Source organism: Micromesistius poutassou, assembly GCF_964030765.1.
Source record: "Micromesistius poutassou genome assembly, chromosome: 4".
Classification (NCBI taxonomy): Eukaryota; Metazoa; Chordata; class Actinopteri; order Gadiformes; family Gadidae; genus Micromesistius; species Micromesistius poutassou.
This window is the reverse complement of record NC_140274.1, coordinates 6,957,053-6,980,384: the sequence shown is the minus strand read 5'-3', so window position 1 is coordinate 6,980,384 and position 23,332 is coordinate 6,957,053. Positions and strand designations below refer to the sequence as shown.

At 44.7% G+C, this 23,332-nt stretch overlaps 2 protein-coding genes across 2 annotated transcripts; one reads left to right on the top strand and one right to left on the bottom strand.

Moving 5' to 3' along the window:
- Positions 1 to 1,889: 1,889 nt before the first annotated feature.
- Positions 1,890 to 5,421, top strand: ywhag2 (3-monooxygenase/tryptophan 5-monooxygenase activation protein, gamma polypeptide 2; the record flags this gene model as incomplete). The annotated part of the gene is made up of 2 exons (XM_084466655.1): positions 1,890 to 1,976; positions 4,765 to 5,421. 2 exons carry the CDS (start codon positions 1,890 to 1,892, stop codon positions 5,419 to 5,421), a joined length of 744 nt encoding a protein of 247 aa, XP_084322781.1.
- A 9,034-nt stretch (positions 5,422 to 14,455) lies between these two features.
- On the bottom strand, positions 14,456 to 23,162 carry camkk1b (calcium/calmodulin-dependent protein kinase kinase 1, alpha b; the record flags this gene model as incomplete). Its single annotated transcript, XM_084467296.1, has 16 exons — positions 14,456 to 14,522; positions 14,883 to 14,933; positions 15,922 to 16,025; positions 16,819 to 16,947; positions 18,303 to 18,390; positions 19,183 to 19,256; positions 19,357 to 19,410; positions 20,440 to 20,645; positions 21,150 to 21,238; positions 21,348 to 21,369; positions 21,457 to 21,493; positions 22,226 to 22,341; positions 22,429 to 22,480; positions 22,568 to 22,621; positions 22,742 to 22,789; positions 22,905 to 23,162. 16 exons carry the CDS (start codon positions 23,160 to 23,162, stop codon positions 14,456 to 14,458), a joined length of 1,449 nt encoding a protein of 482 aa, XP_084323422.1.
- Between the last annotated feature and the right edge of the window lie 170 nt (positions 23,163 to 23,332).

Sequence of the window (23,332 nt, the reverse complement as noted above, 5' to 3'; positions counted from 1 at the left end):
TCCCCTGCCTCGGCCGGAGCGGCACCGTGGGACTCTCCACACACAAACACACACACACACACACACACACACACACACAAACAGAAGACCTCTCTACACACAAACACAGTAGACCTCTCCCGACACACACACGCACACAGAAGGACTCTCCACACACAAACCTAGTAGACCTCTGAAGACACACACACACACACACACACACACACACACACAGAACAGCTCTCCACACTATTGGACGGGACCTATAAGCCAGGCCCTGGCTACTTTGGCTAATCCTCTTTGAGGGAAGTGGATTCGTTTTAATGCGCTGCATGTGTATGTGTGTGTGTGTGTGTGTGTGCTGCCGGGGACACCAGTCCCACAGTATAATGACCGGGTGCGTGGAGTGCAGGGGGAACGCAGTGGGGACCCTCTCAAAGCAGGACTGCTGGATCAAGTTCAACCCACACTTTAGGTTTGTTCTAGAGATGACTCCAGGCGAGGAGGGGCAGATCAATGATACTTCATAAGACTCAGTCAACACCTTGTAGAGTCCAGAAGGCCTACTATTGACTAATGTGACCCAACACTTTACCTCTGTCCAGGTGAGCCGCACATAATCTCCTTCTAAAGAAGCGGAGATAATGAGTGTGTGTGTGTGTGTGTGTGTGTGTGTGTGTGTGTGTGTGAGTGTGCGTGCGTGCGTGCGTTCGTGTGTGCGTGTGGTCTAGTGTTTAGGGTGGTTCACTCAGCCACAACACCAATGTTCTTGAGCAAGATGCTTAACCTACTCATTAATCACTTGTATCTAAAAGTAACCGTTTGCTAAATGACTAAGAAGCAGGCTATATACTATATACTACTAGTATAGCTCAGCACAGAGCAGTACAGTATACCGGTAGACGGTTCAGTAGTAGGCCAATTATAGTATCCCACAGTATAGTACAGTATAGGATTTGATTTCACAGAAGACCATGTAGTGGATGTTGCCGGGGACCACTAAACAAGATAAATATAGGCCCAATCTCATCTGCATCTGATAAAAGCACCTGCTTTTAGCTAGATGTAAATGTAAATCAAATCACATATTTTTCTACGAGAGGACAACCGTTGTTACCTCGATGTTTCTAGAAACTTTTAACATGAGACGTAAAACATGATGATTCATCCTCGACCTGTGAATCCTTCTTAATTCCCATGCTGAGCCACAAGAGGGCGCCATGGGGTTGACAAAAGTGTCAACTCATTACCAAGCGCAATTCCTCACTGAGCAGCCTGAATGATGGACAGTTACTGTCCCACTCATAGAAAGCAAATTGCCTCACTGAAGAATAAAGATATGATAATGATGCACATTGCTTCGGGTTCAGTTGGAGAAGGTCGTAAAGTCACAATGGCTGCACAATGTTGTGTAAATCGCCATCATTTAGTTATCACCTCGATTACTATGGGCCCTTCTAATATGCCACCTTCAAACCTGCTTCACAGCAATGCTGTTATCCGGCGGATGGCGAACTGAAAATTACCAATATTAGATAGGCCTACTTAGATCGCAATGTAACGCAATGACACGTGCAGAGACGCGCACAGTGGGTTATCGCCTAAAAGGGACTCCATTTCCCACAAAACCCCATCGTGGCACCGATATCCCAATGAGCAAGGGACCCATAGGAGCCCATAGATTCCATGTATGGGATGTTACATCATTGCCAAGACACCCACCTTTTCTAAACGATGATGCAGCCGAGAGAAAGTGAGGAGGGGGAAAGAGCGCACAGACAGCAGGGAACAGCTGCAGCTCACGGTTCGCGGAGAAGAATCTCACTGCATTGCGATTAACAGAAAAAATAGACATAGACTTACTTACACTCGATCTAGAATAACGTGCAAACCAATCCAACACATTAACCATGGTTGACCGTGAGCAGTTGGTGCAGAAAGCCAGGCTGGCTGAACAGGCTGAGAGATATGATGACATGGCCGCTGCAATGAAATCGGTGAGTCTATGGGAAACGAAGGCAAGGAGAATATTCTTGATTCTGAATGTCACCATATACTATAGAGAGGTGTATGTATGCATGTAAAGATATACGGCCCAGATGTGCAGGTGCATGATTCCTTGAGATGTCTCTCGCCGTTAGATGCATAATGATTACAAGCAATGATGATGATCCAAGCAATGCACAAATATCCTACTTTGCATATGATCAATTTATTTAATGATCAAACGTTAGACAGAAGATGGTTCGTTTTAAAGCATTTCCTAAACGTGGTTAGGACGTCTCTTTGGGCGGTGCCTTCCTCTTAACCCCACAGTACAACGAGAAGATACTAGAATCATATTTATTAGACATGCATCTACATTAAAGGAGCATCAGTGTCTCAGCTGTAATGTCAATGTCAGATGGATGAGTTTATCTAGATTTCTCTCCATTCTGTAATCTCCACTTGTCGAATATTAGTCTAATATATAGGGGTCCCATGTCGACAATGACCAATATACCTGCTATATGATGCCAAATTAAAAAACTCGAATTTTGACAATAAATATTATTCAAACCTAGAGATTGGTCAGCAAATATGTAAAATAAGGAGAAAGACGATTCGGAAACTAAATTATTGGATCTTAGAGAGCATAGTAACAGCTCTGTACTCTTAACAAACGTAGGAGGCAGTAGAATCTCTCTAGAATATTCTTTGTCATATTGCAGTGAGTCAATGGGAGCACATTTGGTTGTGGCATTTGTATTTTTCTTCTGTTGTACAGGATAATTGTTTTGGGCTTTTCAAATGATTGTTCACATAACTTCACATTATTCTGTTGCTTCTGACCAAATGTTTACCCCATTCAGATCCACTTCCTTGTTAATGTGAGGAGATAATTTTTGAAATATTCTTCAATATTTGCAACTGACACCTCAAAATATTTGAGATGGAAAGTCCGGCATACCGGATCATACAGGACCACTGCCTGGCCGGGCTTGGTTCAGGCTCTTTATACATCGGTGGCCCCTGTCGTCGACTTGGACACATTTCTTAAGGTGGATGTCAGCTGGATTATTCAAAATGCACTTTTGGTCACACTGCAGTTAAAACAGAAACACTTTTTGTACAACTGCCAACCACAGGCCTACACAAACAACACTAAAGGCAAGACCAGAACAATCTCAACATTTAATGAAGCTTAGATTTAGAAAAGGCCTATATCCTTGCTGAATTCAGAATTTTGCATGACCTACAAAAACCCAACCGCTTCCAATTTTGGAATAGTGTCGTCATGGTGACCTATAGCATGGAGGGCCCTCTCACAATCTGTCATGTCAGTGCAGTCCAAACTAGGCCTGTTAGCACAGGGTGCGGACTCTACACCAAGGGGAATCCCTTAGCTCGGCTACTCTGAGGGATCACTTGATGACAGAGGAAAACGGGGGTACGTCGGCCACTACTGTTCACACTGCACAGAAGAGCCCAGGCACACCGGTCCATATGTTAAGAAGACCCAGAACATAACAGGTTTCAGTAGTGCTTCTAAAACTGTGTCCCATCACTTTTGTTACTTTAATGTGATTATTATTAACCTACAGTATTTTAATCATAGGAAATAAAAGGCATTTGAGCGGTTACACAATATGGTATCCGCATTTCAGGCAATATCTAGTCTCACATGATGATATTTATCGGTATCTTGGCATAGTTTCCAGGGCAACATTGTTACAGACATTTATCATACCCTTACCCCGTGTAGGAGGATAGTCAGGGAGTGGGATATGTATTTGTCAAATGTAGCTCTATTCTAATGTTACAACATCAGCCTCATTTGATATCGTATCGTGGTCTTCTCTTTGTTCCTTTAAAAAACATGAAAGTCAAACTAATGATAAAGAATTGCCGTTTTGGATCTGACTGTCCATATAGGTCCCGTATCGGCCACAGAGCGTCTCTCTATAGGTCCTGCTCTCTGGTCCATCCACTCCCAGCCTGTGACGTCATGCTTCTTGCGCTATTGTGCTATTGGCAAGAGAATGTCAGAGCCGCTTAAAAGGAAGGAGGGATCTGCTGCTAACTCATGGATGAGAGCCGCCTCGTACGTGGGCCAATTATAGTGTGTGTTCGGTGGAGTCTTCTAAAAAGAGGAAAGATTACACAGATAGCCTGCATAACCTACCCCACTTGTACCCTTACTTGTTCCCTTGCAATACAGGTTATTTTTTTTAAAGCGAAGCAAAGCGTATGAAATAGCAATGGGATTATACCACTATTACATCTTTATGGGGGTTTTCCATTGGTATACAACCTGGTTACACAGGGTAGTCATGGGCTGGCATAACGGACAGGTGAACAGATCAGCTGTAGCTCTGGAGGTCACTGGGACACTGCGATGCAGTGATGGGTTTTCGTTTACAGTGCAGCTGCCATGGAAAGCTCATGGGAACAGGCTTCTGTCTTCAGTGCGCTTCTCTCTGCTGAATATGGGTTCCTCGCTAGCTAGCTAGCTCGCGTTTCCTGTCCTCATGGCAGCGGACGCTGCTGGTGCACTAAATTAATCTATCTCCATGGAAACTGGATTCCACCAATGAAGAGTGGAACCTTGCACATCCCTGATGCTGTGCTTGGTGATTACTAGCTTGGTATTTATTTATTTCATTATGGGAAAAAAAAGGTCAATGCCTTATTAGGGGCATGATGTTCTGACAACGGAATTCATAAAGGGTGTGTTTGAGTCGTCCCGCTGAAGGGTGATCTTGTTGAACTAGTAGCCAATAAGCTCTCTTCTTCCTCCCGCAGGTAACAGAGCTGAACGAGGCCCTGTCCAACGAGGAGAGGAACCTCCTGTCCGTGGCCTACAAGAACGTGGTGGGGGCCAGGAGGTCCTCCTGGAGGGTGATCTCCAGCATCGAGCAGAAGACCTCGGCCGATGGCAACGAGAAGAAGATCGAGATGGTGCGCGCCTACCGGGAGAAGATTGAGAAGGAGCTGGAGGCCGTGTGCCAGGACGTGCTCAACCTCCTCGACAACTTCCTGATCAAGAACTGCAACGAGACGCAGCACGAGAGCAAGGTGTTCTACCTGAAGATGAAGGGCGACTACTACCGCTACCTGGCCGAGGTGGCCACGGGCGAGAAGCGGGCGGCGGTGGTGGAGTCGTCCGAGAAGTCGTACAGCGAGGCGCACGAGATCAGCAAGGAGCACATGCAGCCCACCCACCCCATCCGGCTGGGGCTGGCGCTCAACTACTCGGTGTTCTACTACGAGATCCAGAACGCGCCGGACCAGGCCTGCCACCTGGCCAAGACGGCCTTCGACGACGCCATCGCCGAGCTGGACACCCTGAACGAGGACTCGTACAAAGACTCAACGCTCATCATGCAGCTGCTGCGGGACAACCTGACTCTGTGGACCAGCGACCAGCAGGACGACGAGGCCGGCGAGGGCAACAACTAAAGAGGGAAGGTCCGACAACTTTGAGAGAAAAAATTTAAAAACACACACCCAACACGAAGAGCCGGTGGACTGGGGGCAGAGCGCTTTTGCCGATGAAACTACCGCAGCAGTTGTTTATTTTTCCATGTGTTAAATAGAATGGAAAGAGAGAGGGGGAGAGTGGAAGTTAAATCTTAGTTTTAGATATATATTTAAAGAGATATATATACACACGGTTTGAGAGGGGGTCTTGTTGATTTTCTCTTTGACATCTTTGCCAAAACCACTGACATGTCAGTCAATCAGCCTGAAGTGGTCGATGTTGGATTGAAATGGCAGCCTCACACTGGCAAATAGGAACTGGTCTGGTTCTGCGGAGATAAGCTGCTTAGTTAGGATTTTGCGTGACAGAGATGCATACGAGACATTTGAGAGTTAAACATGAATATAAAAAAAAGCTTGAATGAGAATGCCTCAAAAAAAAATTGTTTGCGTTGGTTCCAGTGCTGGACTGAAGGAGAACAGGACCATGAGAGCCTTCGGTATTGAATTTGATTATCCGAACCAGAGTTTAGGTTTTTAATCTGGCCCGAATTTGACCATGTCATTTCTAAATTGGATGAAATTATATTGAAGACATATTATTAAATATTCCCTCTTGCTATCTTTGGCAATTTTTGGCGTTTCAAATGACATCCGTTCTATCTATAACAACTAGGTCACTGGAACCATCGATTATTTTGGAGGTAAAGATTGCTCAAGGCAGAGACTTAACCATATAAGACAGAAAAAAATACTTAAAGCAGCTTCAGAGTTTGTGGTTTACTTCTGTGTTTGTTTTATTAAATGCACTTGCCTACTATACTGTTTATTCAGTGTAAGATGATAACGACAATAATATCGACTATTCAATATTGTGCATGCTGGTGATGTATTTATATCCAGTAGCTTGACTTTATTAAATTATACTGTGGGTGTTAAGTATTCCTATGATTGAGAAAACACGCTTTGTCTGATGTTGATTTCTATTTATGTTGGATTCGTTTTCCGTTATGGTTTTGATTTTCTATACCAAAATGGTGATCGTAAAAATTGACCTGTAATGGGAGTTGCTATAGTGACATGCAATATGTGTATTTAATTTATTAAAGATTAAAAAAAATTATAGAATAGAGAAAATCACACCAGTGATCACTTAATCTCATCTGCTGGTGTTTGTCAGATTTGAAATATGAATTTTCGTCCATTAAAACCGTATTTAAGTACTTTATTTTATCATGCTTTTCAGTTTCACTAATCGTAACGTTTCCAAATCTATCTTCCACTAATGAATTCAAATCATGGACCATATTTTTGTTTGATTTTATTTAACATTTGTATTGTTTTTATACATTTCAGCTGTTCTTGAGTGGCAAAATATCTTGAATGTGTCCTTATGTAGCAGTTGCGCAAGAACCTAAAGTACAGCTATGAAAATAAAAAACAATATGACAAAATGATGACTGCACCATGTTCTGGTGTCTAGTGAGTTGTTGTAATGTCACCCAATGGTCAACTTTGCTTTCAATGAAAACCTTTTGGGATAAAAAAAAAAAAAATGCTTTAGCCTTCTGTTTTGTTGTGCCTCAAGTACAGTTTGTGCTTTTAATGGTTTGTGCCAGTATCATATATTTATATACAATACCCAAATGTGAAAACATGTTTGAAACCAATCGTTTTACGTTAGGAAACTGCTTACCATGGCTAAAGGAAGCTGCTGAAATGGTTTCTCTTGACAATGCTGCTAGTTCAATAGGTTATTAGATTTACATGTTATGTGGATGTCGGTTAAAGGTACACTAAATAATTATACTTCGAAATGGCATAACTTAAAAGAGAGACCAAGAAATATTAAAGCGAAAGAAAACCAAGAGCCTTACAGGTTTTAGTAACAATGTTCATTCACAATTCACTGTTAGCTTATATCGGTCACCATTACCTCACAGCGTGATGCATAGTTACTTTATGTTATATATTTAAAATATAGATGTGATGTTTAGATGTTGAGGGAATGTAGATGTTTAAGTTTAAGTCTTCGCAATAGCATTAGCTTCCATCGAAAGACACTAGCTTAAAATCTTGAATCGAATGCTATTCTGGTTTGCTATACGATCTAGCCAGAATTACTCACTTTCTCAAATATATTTTTGAACACTTTGTCGAGAGTATTTCCTTCACTGATAAGAATATATCCTTGTTGAAAAATGTTTTGTTTTTATGTTTTCCACAACATATATTTTTGATTTTAGCTATGCATAGGCCAACCTTAGTAAAACAACAATATTACAATGACAAAACAGTCACAACCTCCACCCAATATCATGTTTAAAAAATGGATTTTAAAGTAACTTCAGTGTGCTCATAGATTGGACAAACCACTAGGCCTAAAACTGTATGGAGGAACAACAGAAAATGAAATGGATGCGTTCTGTGCTCAAAGCAGATTTGGCTGTTTTCTGTTGCCCATTAAAGTTATTTCGTTAACAGTTTTATGTTTTATTTTGGATTTTTCCTTGTATTATCATTATCATAGAAAAAAATATACCAGAGCATATTTTTTCTCATTTGGCAAATGCAATGGGGAGCAAGTTATTCATTTGGAAGCAAAATTCACGGAGCACACAACAATAGAGGGGACAATCAGCAGAGTGCATCTACTGAAATACTGAAGTATGGTTTACCAATTGTTCAAATAGTTCAGCATTAACAATGTCAACCACCACAACGTTAGACCACAGCTAATCACCCGTCTTATGTTCCACAATGGACAACCCAAATCCTTTAACCTCTTCGGGTGCCAGCCTGCCGTATCTTCTGCCTGGCCCGCAGTCTCCTGCTGCAGCGTTCAACCGTACATCAGATGAATTTCTCTGCTTTGAATGCTGCCGCTTGCCAGCCAATAGCTGGCAGGCCTCCCCCTTCCAAAGCAACCAATCCGATTGCTGTTGCTAGGGCTATAATAAGTCTCCTGCTATTAGCCAAGCTCCTTGCAGCACTGCTGCTGCTCAGACACCTATCGCATCCTGTAGGAAGACCGCTCGCGCTGCACGGGAGCCATCAGGATGTATAGCGATGACACCTCCCCCACCATGTGCTGTAATGCACCGCCAGGATTTCATTACATTTTGTCATGTTATTACATTTTATTATTATAGGTACTAGATTATAGATGTGGACACATATTGGGGTTCTACGTTTATTATAATTGTAAACATTTAATAATGAATTGGTGCAAATCTTATGATGAATTATGAAAATAATGTTTATTAGCATGGCTTGCTAAATTAGAGCAACAATCAACCATTTTGTTGATCAGAACCAGAGGCGATGTGGTCTGAAGGTGGCTGGCACTGTGGTGATGAGAGCATTGGTATGAACTCTACCCATAGTCAAGGCACTCCCTGGGGCTCAGCTCATGGAGACACTGCCGTTTTATCTGTGGGTCATTGCCCATAGGAATATTCACAGCTCTGCTGCAACTATACACATACAGCATCCGTCTCACATTCATCCTGTGCTGCGACTCTCCAACCATGAGGGAGTTTCTCAGTGAAGGTATTAACACAAGCTAGCTGCTCCAACAGCATACTAATGAATAATAATACTGTGATAGTTATGGGCTCACAGCACTGCCACAATGATGATAAAACCCAGCAACAGAGACAGACAGAGTGATAGAGACAGAGAGAGGAGAGAGAGACAGAGAGAGAAAGAGAAAGATATAAACAGACAGAGAAGTAGAGATAGAGAGAGGAAAGAGAGACAGAGAAAGAAACAGACAGAACGATAGAGACAGAGAGAGGAGAGAGAGGCAGAGAAAGTTATAAACTGACAATATAGACGGACAGAGAGAAGAGAGAGACAGATAGAAAGAAAGAGAAAGATATAGAGACAGAGAGAAAGGTGAGAAACAGTGAGATTTTTGAATGCATTTCTGAATGCTCACCCTGGTTTATAACTGTTTACATTACAGTATACATTATTCTCTTGATTTACCACATCCCAGCAGTGATCCCTGCAAGCAGCACAACATGTGATGCTCATGCTTCATCAAAGCCATTCTAGCAAGACCAGAGCTTATTGTAGCAGTCGATCAATATCAGTTCTTCACTCTTGTTGACAGCAAACGTCTGGCCCACAAGTCCTTTAAACCTGGCTGGCTCCTGGATTGTATGTGAGCCATGGACACACTGGGTGGTCCAGGCTGACAGTGTGGGACATGTATGCAGTGTGTGACTGCATGTGGAATGACAGCATTCAGCAAGAGATGTCCTACGATGAGAGAGACACAAAGAGGGGAGGTTGAGACAGAGAGAGGGAAAGATAGAGAAGAGAGAATGAGATGAATAAATGGGTGAAACGGAGCGAGAGAGACGGACACACAGAGAAAAGAAGGAGAGAGAGAGAGAGAGAGAGGGAAAAGACAGGGGAGAGAGAGAGAGAGAAAACACAGGGGAGAGAGAAAAGACAGGGGGGAGAAAAGAGGGAGAGAGAGAGAATGAGAAAGAGAGAGAACTGTGAAAGAGGACCCTTGTCACTAGTGAGAACAGAGCTGACTCTATCCTATTAATAGGGCTTCTTGCAGCCTTTGAGTAGACAGTGAGTCGATGACAGACATCAGTGTGACAGACGGGCCACTGAAGAGATACGGTTCTGCATAGAGAGCCATCCCGGACCAGGGCAACCGGCCCGGGGATCAGGGTTTACCTCTGCAGAGCATGTGCAGAGGACACATTCAACTCCACACATAAAACAGCCATGTTCTTAATGTTCGTAGGACATGATCTGTGCAACCACCAAAACTCAGCAGTGCAATGAGTTGTGTTCTCAGTGTAAAGTATAAATGTTATGGAAGACTGCTGCCTACTCAATAATTCATTCCTGCATTTAGACTTTGTATTATTTATCCAAAGCACCACCATGTTCAACAGAAGGTTTTTGAAGGAGCTATTTTAGGAGCAACTTGTCCCAAAGAATTGAGTAGACATTGCATCTGATTATCAGTAAAATGTCATATTCTTTGAACCTATTTAAGGATGAGTTTCAGCCATACATTCAGCCTGTAAATGTATATAAATAGAGTTAATCAAACATGTTTGTCAAGCCGTGTTTCCATTCTTTGCTGATAGCATCAGATGTGATTATGTGAAGCTTCTAAAGAGTGGGGATGACAGAAGTTATAATAGGATTCTATAATTATAACCTCTCAAACACCTGCTTTTACACCAGTTACATCACCCTCAAAGTTATTCTTAGCCATTCCAGTTCAGAAGCTCCAAAATCATTGACTAACAATATCAGACTCCATGCCATTTATGACAACTACATACAGCAAATAAAAAACACCACTAACCAAGGTGTGCATCACGGTAGTCAATGGTAAATGAATACCGCTTCAGGGGCATTCGTTTTCTCTTTGGCTCACAAGCAAAAACAACAAATATATTCATACCCTTCACTACCCTACTTCCAATATTGTAAAATAATAAAACAGAACAAAAACAGAACCAAATTAAATAACTAAAATTATTGGGATGTAAAGGCAGGAGAAGTAAACAAATCTTCCTTTAGCTCAAATGAGGAAAAGGTGAAGACACATGATGTACAAATGAGACCTGATGACCAAAGCAACGATATCTGTGACTCAATCGACTTCAGTTACAAGTACTACCAAGGTATGCAGAGATGAAGAGTTCTGACTGCTACACTCACTTTGACTGCTAAAATAATACAATAAGAATTAATAATCAAAGCCTGCAGATATGACAATTGTAGAGGCGTGGTTGCACCTATTTTTTTGTTCTGTTGTTATTTCTATTGATGAGTTGAGACCAGGTGAGATCATCAGAGAGGTTGATGCATGAGGACTTTGGAGTTTGACACATGCAGATTGCAGATGGGTGATGCAGATAGGGGTGTGTGATACCCAGCCTGTTGTCCATGATGATCTCCTGGTCTTCATGGAGTTACACCAGGCTGCGATGTGCACACCACGCAGCCAGGTGTGAACCCCATCCCAGTAGGTCCGTCACGATGCTCCCCCTGATAAGACCTCCCACCGCGGTCTCATTCGGTAACTTCATGGTGTTGGAGTCATGAACAGGAGCGCAGTCATCATGGGCGAACAGGGAGACCAGAGGAGGGCTCAGCACGCTGCCTTGTGGTACGCCGGTGTTCAGGGTGATAGCGGAGGAGTGCAAGGGGTCCAGGTGCAAAGGGAGGTGCTGGTACCAGGCTGGCCGAGCTCGGAGATCAGGAGGGGCTCTCAGTGTCAAACGCTGAACTGAATTCAGCTAACATAACGTTAGCATTCTGACATACGAGTTCTGCCCTGTCCAGGTGGGTCGGGCTGAGTGAGGGGCCGGGGGGATGGCGTCTCCCCTGGACCAGGTCCAATGTGGCAGGCAGACCGGATGTTAGGTGTGAACTGATGATCGGGAAGCCCTTGGCGATGATTGGGGCAGAGTGCGACCGGATGGAAGTTGTTAAAGGGTGTAGCAGTGAAGTGGTTTGGCACTGGCTCCATGATGGTGCTTTTAAAACGAATGGGGACCACTGGCCGGGCCAGGGACGGATTGAAAGTGTCCGGAAAGACCCAGGCCAGCTGCTCTGGGCAGGCACTAAGCACAAGGCCGTCATTCTTATTGTGTAGACACACAAACAATAAGAATAGTGCCTTATTTTGTTTAAGAGATAGATTGATTCATCTGTTCATTAAAAGGTCCAAGAAAAATGCAAGTCATGCAATAGCGAGAGTGTGATAACAAATCAATAATTGACACAAATCCAAAACATATTTGCAACAGCCTGAATCCCAATCCCTCTCTTCCCTGACTAATCAAACTGTCAACCCACATTCACACATTTTCAAAAACCTTACGCTCTGTCTCAAATTGACACGCATCAGTCACGCCAAGTGGCTGGCGGCCATATTACACCTCCTAGCGTCTGCGAGTGGAGCTGATCACACACACACCACTGCTGGGAAAACCCCCGCATCGGAAGAGCGCCTCACCCAGGGGAGAGGGCTGGGAGAGGGCAGAGAGAGGGAAGGGAGAGGGCTGGGTAGGCGGGCTACCATGGAGGTATCCACCGTGTTACCAGGGAAGGGGGGTTCATGTGGATATCTCTTTATTAATGCTACTAGTTTCTGTTGTATATTTATAATCCTTGGCACGGAAAGGGCTCCTTGATATTGCTTTGTAGATTACTTTGAATAAGATAATACTTTAATAAATGTATAGTTGAACATAGTTATATACTGTATGCAATTGTACATATACAGTATGACATTACTGTCCTGTGAATTGCAATATTCATGAAAAGTGGGTTTTGGGAATATAAATTTTTATTTAATATATATATCAAAGTAATAAAATATAATGTTATATCGCAAGAGATGATATGAGCTCCTATAATTCGTTGTGATCAGGTTAGAGAGCGGTCATCAGCGGTGGGCTCCTACTCTCCAACAGAGCTGCCCTGTTGCATGGCAACTGTTTCCACAGAAATCCATACACTATAGAGATAGAAGAATGTGAACACACACTTGTAGCTTCGTTTCATGTCATTTCCATGTCTGTGAAGACATATTTGAGGTGTCCTTTTTTGCGTGTTTGTGTTACTAACAGTATGTAGCCTGTGCAAGATTAAAACAAGTCCATAAGACAGTTTTGTATTGCAAGCGTGTATTCAAAGAACTTGTTCAATTAAACATGTGTGTCGTTTATTAATGGCATCACAACGTAAAAAACACACAGCATCAACAAGGTCTAATTCACATAAACAATATATTAAGCTGCCAATATCCATTTAAAGGTAGGCTACTATCTGCTGCCTCCAAAAGGCAGGTCTGACGGACCGGTGGGTTGATCAGCCTCAGACTTAAAGACTGTTGCTGCTGCACTCCCGTTTCTCCTCCTTACTGTAGTCCAGATTTCTTTTTGCTGCATCATGCAGCCCCCCCTCCTCTTCCCTCCCTCCCTGCCTCCTCTCCCCTCATCCCAATACATCTATGTACAGCTCTACTTATGCAGCCAGAAATATATCAAGGGCATTGAAAGAAAGGTTAGAAAAAAGGGGGCAATTGATTAAGGGATATGGAAATATTCACACAACTGACTTTTGTTTCATGAAAAGCCTTCCTCGGTAGGTCGGAGAGTCAGCATTGAACACTAGTTTGGTTGACGTTATGTATTTATCTCTGACCAAGATCATTTATCTGAGGGCGGATACAGGCTTTCCAGGAATCAAGTCACTGGATATGGAGAGAGGTATTTGCTGGCTTTGGCTCGGCCTCCCTGCCGCCATCTAGTGGCAACACAAATAACACGCAGTTGTAAAAATGTATAGGACTGCAGGTGTGTGGTGTACTTTAAACAGGACAGGGTTGGATTGTTTGCCTTTTCCGATTTTTTGTGTACTTCATATAATACTGGATGGTTAACTTTGAGACTGAAATTCTTCCTATTCAAATAATGAATTTGGGCGAATTAGTAACGATAACAAAGACAGCGCAAAGATGGAATAAAGAATCCACCTGTGCTGCCCCCTTGTGGTACACGTTTGACAAAAGCCCTGATGGCGCACGTTGTTCATTGACTTTGGTCAAGCAATAACTCAACCATGATCAACTAAGTGATACATGAAAAAAATAATATATATATTGATATTTACATTTGAAAAACTATTCAGTATCAATGACTACACTTTTTTTTTTTTTTAAAGGAACAATTCACCAATCAGCGTGTATGCAACCAATGATACCAACTGCCACCTCTTAAGATCCATCCATAACAATAACCTAAGTACTTTAGGATCTCGATGATTTTTAATCCTCCTTCGTCACAATCATACTGTGGAGGTGCATTATCAAAACCAAACCCGATCAGGGGCTCAACCAAATGTTTATCTTAGGAAAGAGTGAGAAAGGGAGGAAGGGAGAGAGAGGTGTACTTAGAGGAAAGAGAGAGAGGGGAGGGAGAGAGAGGTGTACTCAGAGAGAAGACGTGGAGGTCTAGCTGGACTCTGTGACGGCGTCGTCCTCATACAGGTCCTCCAGCTCCCCGTCGATGCTGGCCCTCCTGTGGACCACACACCTCTCATTACATCATGTATGAAGGCCCTCGCCCTCAGTGGTTCAGCTACGTCTTAACGAGGCCATTAAAAGAGGTTTAGATTGAACACGGTTGTGCAACTAGATTTACATTTTTGTTTCTTCTTTCCCACAATGCTACAAACAAGAAGAAAATGCCACAAACTGTAAAAAAAAAATGTAATTGGATAATAAGCGTCTGTCCTGCGTCCGTGGCGTTTGTGGTGTTTGTGTGTGTGCGCGTAACGACACACAAGTTGCGGTGACACACACACAGCTCCTCAGGTGGGGTGGTCACAGCAGTGAAGGGCTGTGGGATACTGTGAGTGACTCCTACATGTGTACTCACATCAGCGACGGGTGGACATGCGTCGAGGAGCCCAGCAGACCCCAGGAGCCCCTGAGGTAGAGACACAACAGAGAGGACAGGAGAGGTCGGTCCAGCGTCCACGTCCACGTCACTACACATCAGTGAGTCCAGCAACACGTTTCAATAACACACTGTGTTGAGTCTGGTGATCACACACCAGGGAAGGTAGAAAAGGTGCTCTTCCTCTTAGTTTTTAGCACTCCATTATGTCGGGAGTTAATCACTGCCCTGGTGTGTGTGTGTGTGTGTGTGTGTGTGTGTGTGTGTGTGTGTGTGTGTGTGTGTGTGTGTGTGTGTGTGTGTGTGTGTGTGTGTGTGTGTGTGTGTGTGTGTGTGTGTGTGTGTGTGTGTGTGTGTGTGTGTGTGTGTGTGTGTGTGTGTGGAGGAGGATCAGCACAGCTCTGCTGTGGAGGTGTAATTACTTGTGCCAGAGCCCCCCCCCCCCCCCCCCTCTGCCTCTATGCAGGACTCTCTAATGGATAACACAGCAGTAGCAGCACGTGGCGCAGAGCATTGGCACAGCCTTGGGGGCTAACGTTTAGCTCGTCGCTAGAGGACGGAGCTAAGCGCTCTTATCTGTGGGAGCTCCGTGCTAACTCGAGGCCTCATGGTGATCAGACAGTAAGATACTGAAGCTGTTAGTTAGTTAATGTTAATGGTAACAGACCGACGGCGACAGTGATCGATAAACATAGACAGAAAGAGACAGAAAGAGATAGACATATGTTAGTCCACACAGTAGCCTAAATATATAAGTATATGGCCTGAGTCAATGCAACACACAGACTTAATATGTGTGGTTACCACGTATACAAAGTGTGGTCAATTAATAATTATTTGTAATTTTTAATTAATTTAACATTAGACCCTTTTGAAGCTGTGGGCAGCGTGGCGAAGGGGGTCGTCTTCTGAAATGAGAGTCTGTACCTTGTTGCCGGCCCACTGACCTCTGGGCCCTGGGCGGTTGGGGTGCGGGGGGGGGGGGGGGGGGGGGGGGGGGGGTCAGAGGTGCACTTACGTCAGCAGGCCACCAGGGGCTGACATGGAGCGCTCGGCCCGGCTCCTGGGGCTGTCGAAGGGGTTACCGAACGAGCGCTTCCTCAGCATGGACTTCACCAGGATCTGCAGAGGAGCCGAGGGGGACGCAAAATGTTTTATCCTACTATGGCCACGCCAATATCCCGAAATTACACGCCTGCCTCTATTTCTGATTGGTCCGTCACATCGCTTTTACTGGCTTGATATTAGCTGCTATGGTTAAGGTTAGGTTTAGGGGTCATGGTTAGGGTTAGGTTTAGGGTTTCGGTTTAGGGGTTAGGGTTAGGTTTAGGGGTTAGGGTTAGGGTCATGGTTAGGGTTAGGGCTCTTTTTTTGCTCTCAAATGCTCACAGCGAGGGTACCGTAGCGTCCAGTTAAGTTGCATGCAACCCGGCCAATCACAGACAGAGTAGGGCGGGTCTTGGCGTGGCCATAGTAGGAAAAGAAATATTGCAAGGGGGACAGACCCCATGAAGCCCCCAGGATCACAGGAGCCACAGGGGAACCCTCTCTACAGACAGTCATAACTACGGTAGGTCCTGTTTCAAGGTGACGTTATTATACCACCAGGTGTGATTGTGATCTGCCATTACAAGCCGTTTCGAAAATCTGCCTCTTCTGACATCACAAGTGGCCGTGTCCGCCTAGATGTGCCCTGGATGGATCAGTCTGACAGCCTACCCGGTGGACTGTAGCAAACGTTGCTCATCTATCCGTCACACATCACACCACACATCTAGGTGGACACGCCCACTAGTGATGTCAGAAGAGGCAGATTTTCCAAACGGCTTGTAACGGCTGATCACACTCACACCTGGTGGTGTAACGTGGGACCTTTAACATTGAGCTAGTATACACATGGTGGGGGGCTGCTCACCACGGCGGAGAGGCTGGGGATGAGGCGGATGCTGTTCTGGACCTCCTCCTCCGTCACCTCCACCACCGTGCAGTGCTCCTCCTCCAGGGGCAGGGTGTCGGCGCCGTGCTGGGTCACCCACAGGTGCAGCTGTAGTCGAGCACACACACACACACCCATACCAACACACAGTTAGACACTAGGCATGGGCGATTCGCGAACGATTCGGGTCTCCCCTCGACTGATTGAGTCTAAAATGTTCTCATGGTGGTTGAGGCAGCTTGGGCTATTCTTCTTAAAACCACACACGTGTAATGCTCAAGTGGCGTCGTAGGCTAATGCTACAGAAATTAGCTGTTTTCACGAGCACCGTCACCGTCTGAGACCTTCTGGTGTTTTAAAAGGCTCCATTTGCGGGCATACCTCATATTTAAAAGCAAAGGGGTGAGGCCAGACACTTGAGATTCCCTGCCAAATGACGTAACAGACCATATGACTTAACAAACTGAACGAACTGAACAAACGAATCAAACGATTTGTGATAGTGAAGGAAACTGAAAGAACTGATTCCCGGAAAATAATCGTTTTGCCCATGCCTATTAGACACACACACACACACACACACACACACACACACACACACACACACACACACACACACACACACACACACACACACACACACACACACACACACACACACACACACACACACACACACACTGGCAACCCAGCTGCGGCACAGTGCCTCTGGTAGCCCAGCGGGCAGGTGGTAGAAGCAGTCTATCACCAGATGGCGCCAGTAAGGGCACTGGGGCTGCTGCCAATTAATGAGATGCAGAGCACCTAAGTAGCAGGTGGAGCAGCAGGCCTTAAATAGCCTGCTTCTCCACTCATTCGGCCTCTCCCAGGTGTGGTTTGTGTGTGGAGAGACTGGTCCTCCAGGGTGACGGGATTCCTCCCAAATTTTGTCACCCTGGAGGATAATTTTGTGTGTGCTTTTCAGTAAGAGACTTTGTTTGATTTTGAATAAAAGTGCTGTTTTGGCCTAAGTAAACTCTGAATCGTGTCCTGACTGGAAGAAGGCGGGTCACTCACCGTGCTGGGTTGCCACCACACACACACACACACACACACACACACACACACACACACACACACACACACACACACACACACACACACACACACACACACACACACAGACAATCATACACATCCAAACACCATCATACACACACATACACACACATACACACAGTAATGAAAACATTCAGCACTCTGAGGTAGGAGTGTCTAGTGTCTCGTTAGGCCCTTGGACTCAGATTCTTGGTTCTGGGTTGAAACCCCAAAGTACTTAGTCTAGGATCATTGAATATGACGCCTAACCCCAACCTTCACAAGTATCTGAAGGTATTACTTATAATGACTCACAGGGGTTGCTGAGCAAAGCATCTGTTGAATGTTAAAATAAATAGTAACTAATGCGTCTCTTCTTCTCTCACCTTGATTTGAGGAATTGTGATTCTGGTTTCAGGGTTTTTGTCCAGCATCAATAGGATGAGCTCCTTTAGGTCCTCACTTATGGTCGGCCTGCAGTGGAAAGCATCAGGGTCAGGTGAGGGAGCTCACTGTAATGATGATGATGATAGTGGTCTGTCTCTTCAAACATTTCATTCTTTATGATGGTTATTATTAAAAACTAAACCCAGCAAAGCAACATATTATGTACCAGCTAAAAGCTTCTAATATGTATCATTTGGTGTACACTGTAATACAAAGAGCCTTACAATAATGTGAGTGTATACACCTTTCAGTGGGAATCAGACCTCTTGTTTCAGCCGTGCCATCCTGCTCTACCAGTGGAGCTTCTGGCTTTAATCCCATGTGCCCTCAGGCCATCTGTAGCCATCACTGAGGGCTAAACTGAGCCCTGCCTGCTCCTTTGTGACCGTTCTCTGTCCTCACCATCGGTGGCTCTGGAGAGAAGTGCCTAACTGACCAGAGTCACTGAATAAAAATTAAACAGCTCTTCCATGACCTCACCCTTCCCAATCCCACACTGAACGCTGGATCTCTCCTATGTTTAGTGGATGGAGGGAGTCTGTTGAATTGCGGAGAAGCAAGCCAGACGTTGACAAAAAAAGATGGTCTTACATGAGCAAGAGAGGTTTCACAACATCAAACATCTATGCTTCTTGTTATGGTCAAATAATATGTATTATTTAGTAGTATTGATGTTATAATAAACTCTCTTTCGATTGGTTTCATAGCAGGGGAGACAGAGCCTTAGCTAGCTCTCATTGCTCTGAGCCACAGCTGTGCCAAGCCCAACGACACTCGAATGCAAAAGCCCACATGATTGGTCAGAACCGGAGTACTTACTCATGTGGAAAACGCACAGGTTCATTCTTGATTTTGATGTGCAGCTCAACAATGAATTCATGGTAAAAAGGGCACTGCAACGAGACAGCTGAGAGTCAACAGTCACATCTTTGAGCCGGCGTTGTGTGTCAGATAACATTGTCGTTTCATTGTGTGTTTTTACGGCTGTCTTACCTTCCCATACACAAAACAATATAACGTCACGCCCATCGCCCACACATCTAAGGCCTGTTGAAAACATAAAGAACAACATTCATCATGCTGTCAATATTCACTCACTCCCCACACGCAGAAACATAGAAGCAGCACTTAATTATGTTGAGCCTCGAGCTGTCTAATATAGGAATGCACAACCTTTACATTACCATCTCCATTTATTGACATTGTACATTGTACACAGGAAAATACTGTGCAATGTACTTTGACTGTGAGCTCTGGGTACCCAATGAGCTAAACTGGACATTCAGCATTTGTTAGATGTGGGCAGGGTCTTCATGATCATTAAGCATCATTAAGTTCCAATCATCATTAAGTTTACTGTTCCACCCCAGCATGTGGAACAGCTGCAACAGCTGCAAGAAGAAACCACGCCACACCACCTTCTACATCACCTCCATCCCAGCCTTTTCCACAACCACCCCTCCAACACCAGCACCACATTCTACTTTACCTCCCCCTTCTACATCACCTCCACAACCCCCCCTTCACCTCCACCTTCTGCATCACCTCCATCACAACTCTCTCCACAACCACCCCCACCATCACCTCCACCACAAACTTCTCCACAACCTCCCCCTCCACATCCACCACCACTACCTTCTACATCACCACCATCACAACCTTCTCCACAACCACCCCCTCTACCACCACTACCTTCTACATCACCTCCATCACAACCACTTTGTCCCCCTCCACCACCACCAACTCCCCCTCTACCACCACCACATCACAACCACCTCCACAACCACCAACTCCCCCTCCACCACCACCACATCACAACCACCTCCACAACCACCAACTCCCCCTCCACCACCACTACACCACCTACACCACAACCAACCCCTCCTCCACCACCACCACCACCACCACATCCCATACTTCTCCACCACGACCCCATCCACCACCACCACCTCCTCCACCATCACCAACACCACATCACAACCTTCTCCACCACCAACCCCTCAAACCCCTCTACCACCACCGCCACCACCACCACCACAACCACCACCACCGCCATGGTGGTGGGTCTGCCCTGACCTTGCCACTGAAGCCAACTCCCTGCTCCAGCTCAGCCATCATCTCTGGGGCCATGAAGGCCGGGGTTCCCGCCATGCTGGAGAGCTGCGCGTCGCTGCCCTCAAACACGTTGCTGACGCCAAAGTCTGCTATCTTGACGTGGCCGTCCTCCCCTAGCAACAGGTTGGTGGGTTTGATGTCTCGGTGGATGATCTTCTGGTAGTGCACTTTAAGATAAAACGTATATACACATGGACTGTTATCTGGCTCCATGCCTGAATGTATCCCTCATGTGGGCAGTCTACCTGTAGGCATCCTAGAGGTGAATCTAACCCAAGCCAGTTCCTGTCATCTGTCTAAACAATGCACGTCGCTGAAGATAAAATATATGCAAAATTGCTTTATTATAAACTGTGATCATTTATATTTAGGGAATTTCGCTTTTATCCAAAGCGACTTACAATAAGTACATTTGTCAGAAGAAGGAGAAACAATATATTGCTTTCGGTACAGTAATTAGTGCCAAGCAATAACAATTGTTAGGTTAACCCACTTCTCGGAGTGCATACATTAAGTGCCAGAACGTGCAAAATATAATAAGTGCGTAAGAGGGGAGGGGGCTATGAGTCCAGGTGAACTCTGAACAAGTGAGCCTGATCATCTATGAACCAAATAATCTTTCCGTCAAAACATGAAAAGTACAGTCAAACTATTCCAGGGGGAACACTCACAGTACTCTATGCCCAGGAGAACATCTCTGAAGTAGAAGCGGGCCTGTTCCTCCGAGAAGGGGCTCTTACTGGGAACATCCATCACCGCACTGCCAGATCAGACAACCAACACCAGAGTTAACCCTCAAACGTTCATATCACACCTCCCAGTGCACATCACAGCTTTTGAACATACGGGACAAACACAGGAACACGTACCCCTTGGTCATCAATTCGAAAGCTTGAAAAGTAAAACAAGAATTGAATCAAGTATTTTTTGTTTGAGAAAATTTGGGAACAAGTGATGAGGGAATGAGTGACTTCCTACCCATGTGGAGGTTGTCTTCACTGGGATCATCAAGCACCTGCAACACATGGCAGTTAGACTTTTCTATAGCAGTTAGACTTTTCTACAGCATTAAGATTTATCTGTATACTTTTCTACAGCAGTTACACTTATCTATATACTTTTCTATAGCAGTAAGACTTATCTACATTTCTATAGCAATACCTTATCTATAGACTTTTCTATAGACTTACATAAAGCATTTAGACTTATCGATAGCCTTTCATACAGCAGCTAGACTAATTCATAGTTTGATAGAAGTTACACTTATCTGTATACTTTTCTACACCATTTAGACTTATCTACGTATATACTTTTCTATAGCAGTAAGATTTATCAATAGCCTTTCTGAAAGCAGTTAGAATTATCTATAGACTTTTCTATCAAAGTAAGACTTATCTATAGCCTTTTCTATAGCAGTTAGACTTATCTACAGCTGTTAGACTTATCTAAAGACATTTCTATAGCAGCAGTTAGACTTATCTATAACCGTTTCTATAGCAGTTGGGCACTCACCTATAGCATCATACATGAAGAACGCATGGTTTACAACATAGAATACATGGTGTAAAGACAAGCATAAGATAAGCCTTTAGAAAGACATTTCTTGTATTGTCTCAATTGAACCGTTACCTAAAAACCAAGACATCGTGTGACGTCAACTGTAGTCTAAAAGAGATGAGATTCTGATAATATTGTGATATTACATTAGCATGCGTTAACTTTAATGAAAGTGAATGAGCTACATCACCTCCACTAGCTTCACAATGTTGTGATGGTCCAGCTTCTTCAGGATAGCGATCTCCTGGTACACCCTCTGCAGCGGCTCCTGGGGCTTGGAGCAAGACCCCTGGGGAGGGGGGCGGCCTGAGCAGGCACACACACACACATACACAAGGATATGCAACAGAATTCAGGACTTTTTTAGAAGTACAAGAAAGTAGAACCACTTACGTAAAAACCCACACTGCTTCAGCATCTTCTTTTTTGAGACCACCTTCATGGCCTAAAGGAGGAGGATTCACAATCAACAGCCAATCAATAAACACCGTCTGCTACACCTTGGACCACCAATCTGGGAACTGTGACTTACGTAGAACTTTTCTGCATCCTCATTGTAGGCTAATCTTACCACCCCGTAGGAACCCTACAGAAGGGATAAAACTGATCGTTAGACCGCAACAGACTAGTTTTGGATTAGGTGTTTCAAAACATGTGTTTCAAATTGAGTGCATAACATGCATGCAGATGTAAACTAGCTGTTCACCTTTCCAATCTCCGACTGCAGCTTATACTGGTTGAGCTGAACACAATCCTAAAACAAATTAAAATAATCAAGATTCATAATAAACCCAATCAATATGTATAATCACGATTTACAACAAGCACCACGTCCACAAAAAACCCTGCGCTCTGATTGGGCGGTTCACCTCGCCATCGGTGATTGACACGCGCTTGGTCTCGATGGTGGGCTGCCTGGCGCCGCGAGACCCCCGCTCCTGGAGGGACAGCTTCCTGTCGGACATGGTGAGCCGGTGGGGCGTGGTGCGATGGGGTCCGCTCCGGTAGCCGTTCGGCGGGGTCATGTGGCTGGAGGTGGTGCTCATGGCCGCCACCATGTCGGCCAGCTCGCTGTTTTCCGAGTCAGGCTCGGCGCGGCACGCACCGGGGCGGTCTGCAGCACTCATGGTTACCCCGGGGGTCAAAGATCACAGCGGGGGTTCAACTGTGCCCGGTGGCGTCGCAGGAGACAGCTGCCTTCTGGACAGAAAACTTGTGTTTTTTTTTGTTTTCTTCTGTTAGGCTCGAAATAGAAATTATAGAAACGGAGATGGTAGTTTTAAAATAGGGGTGGAAA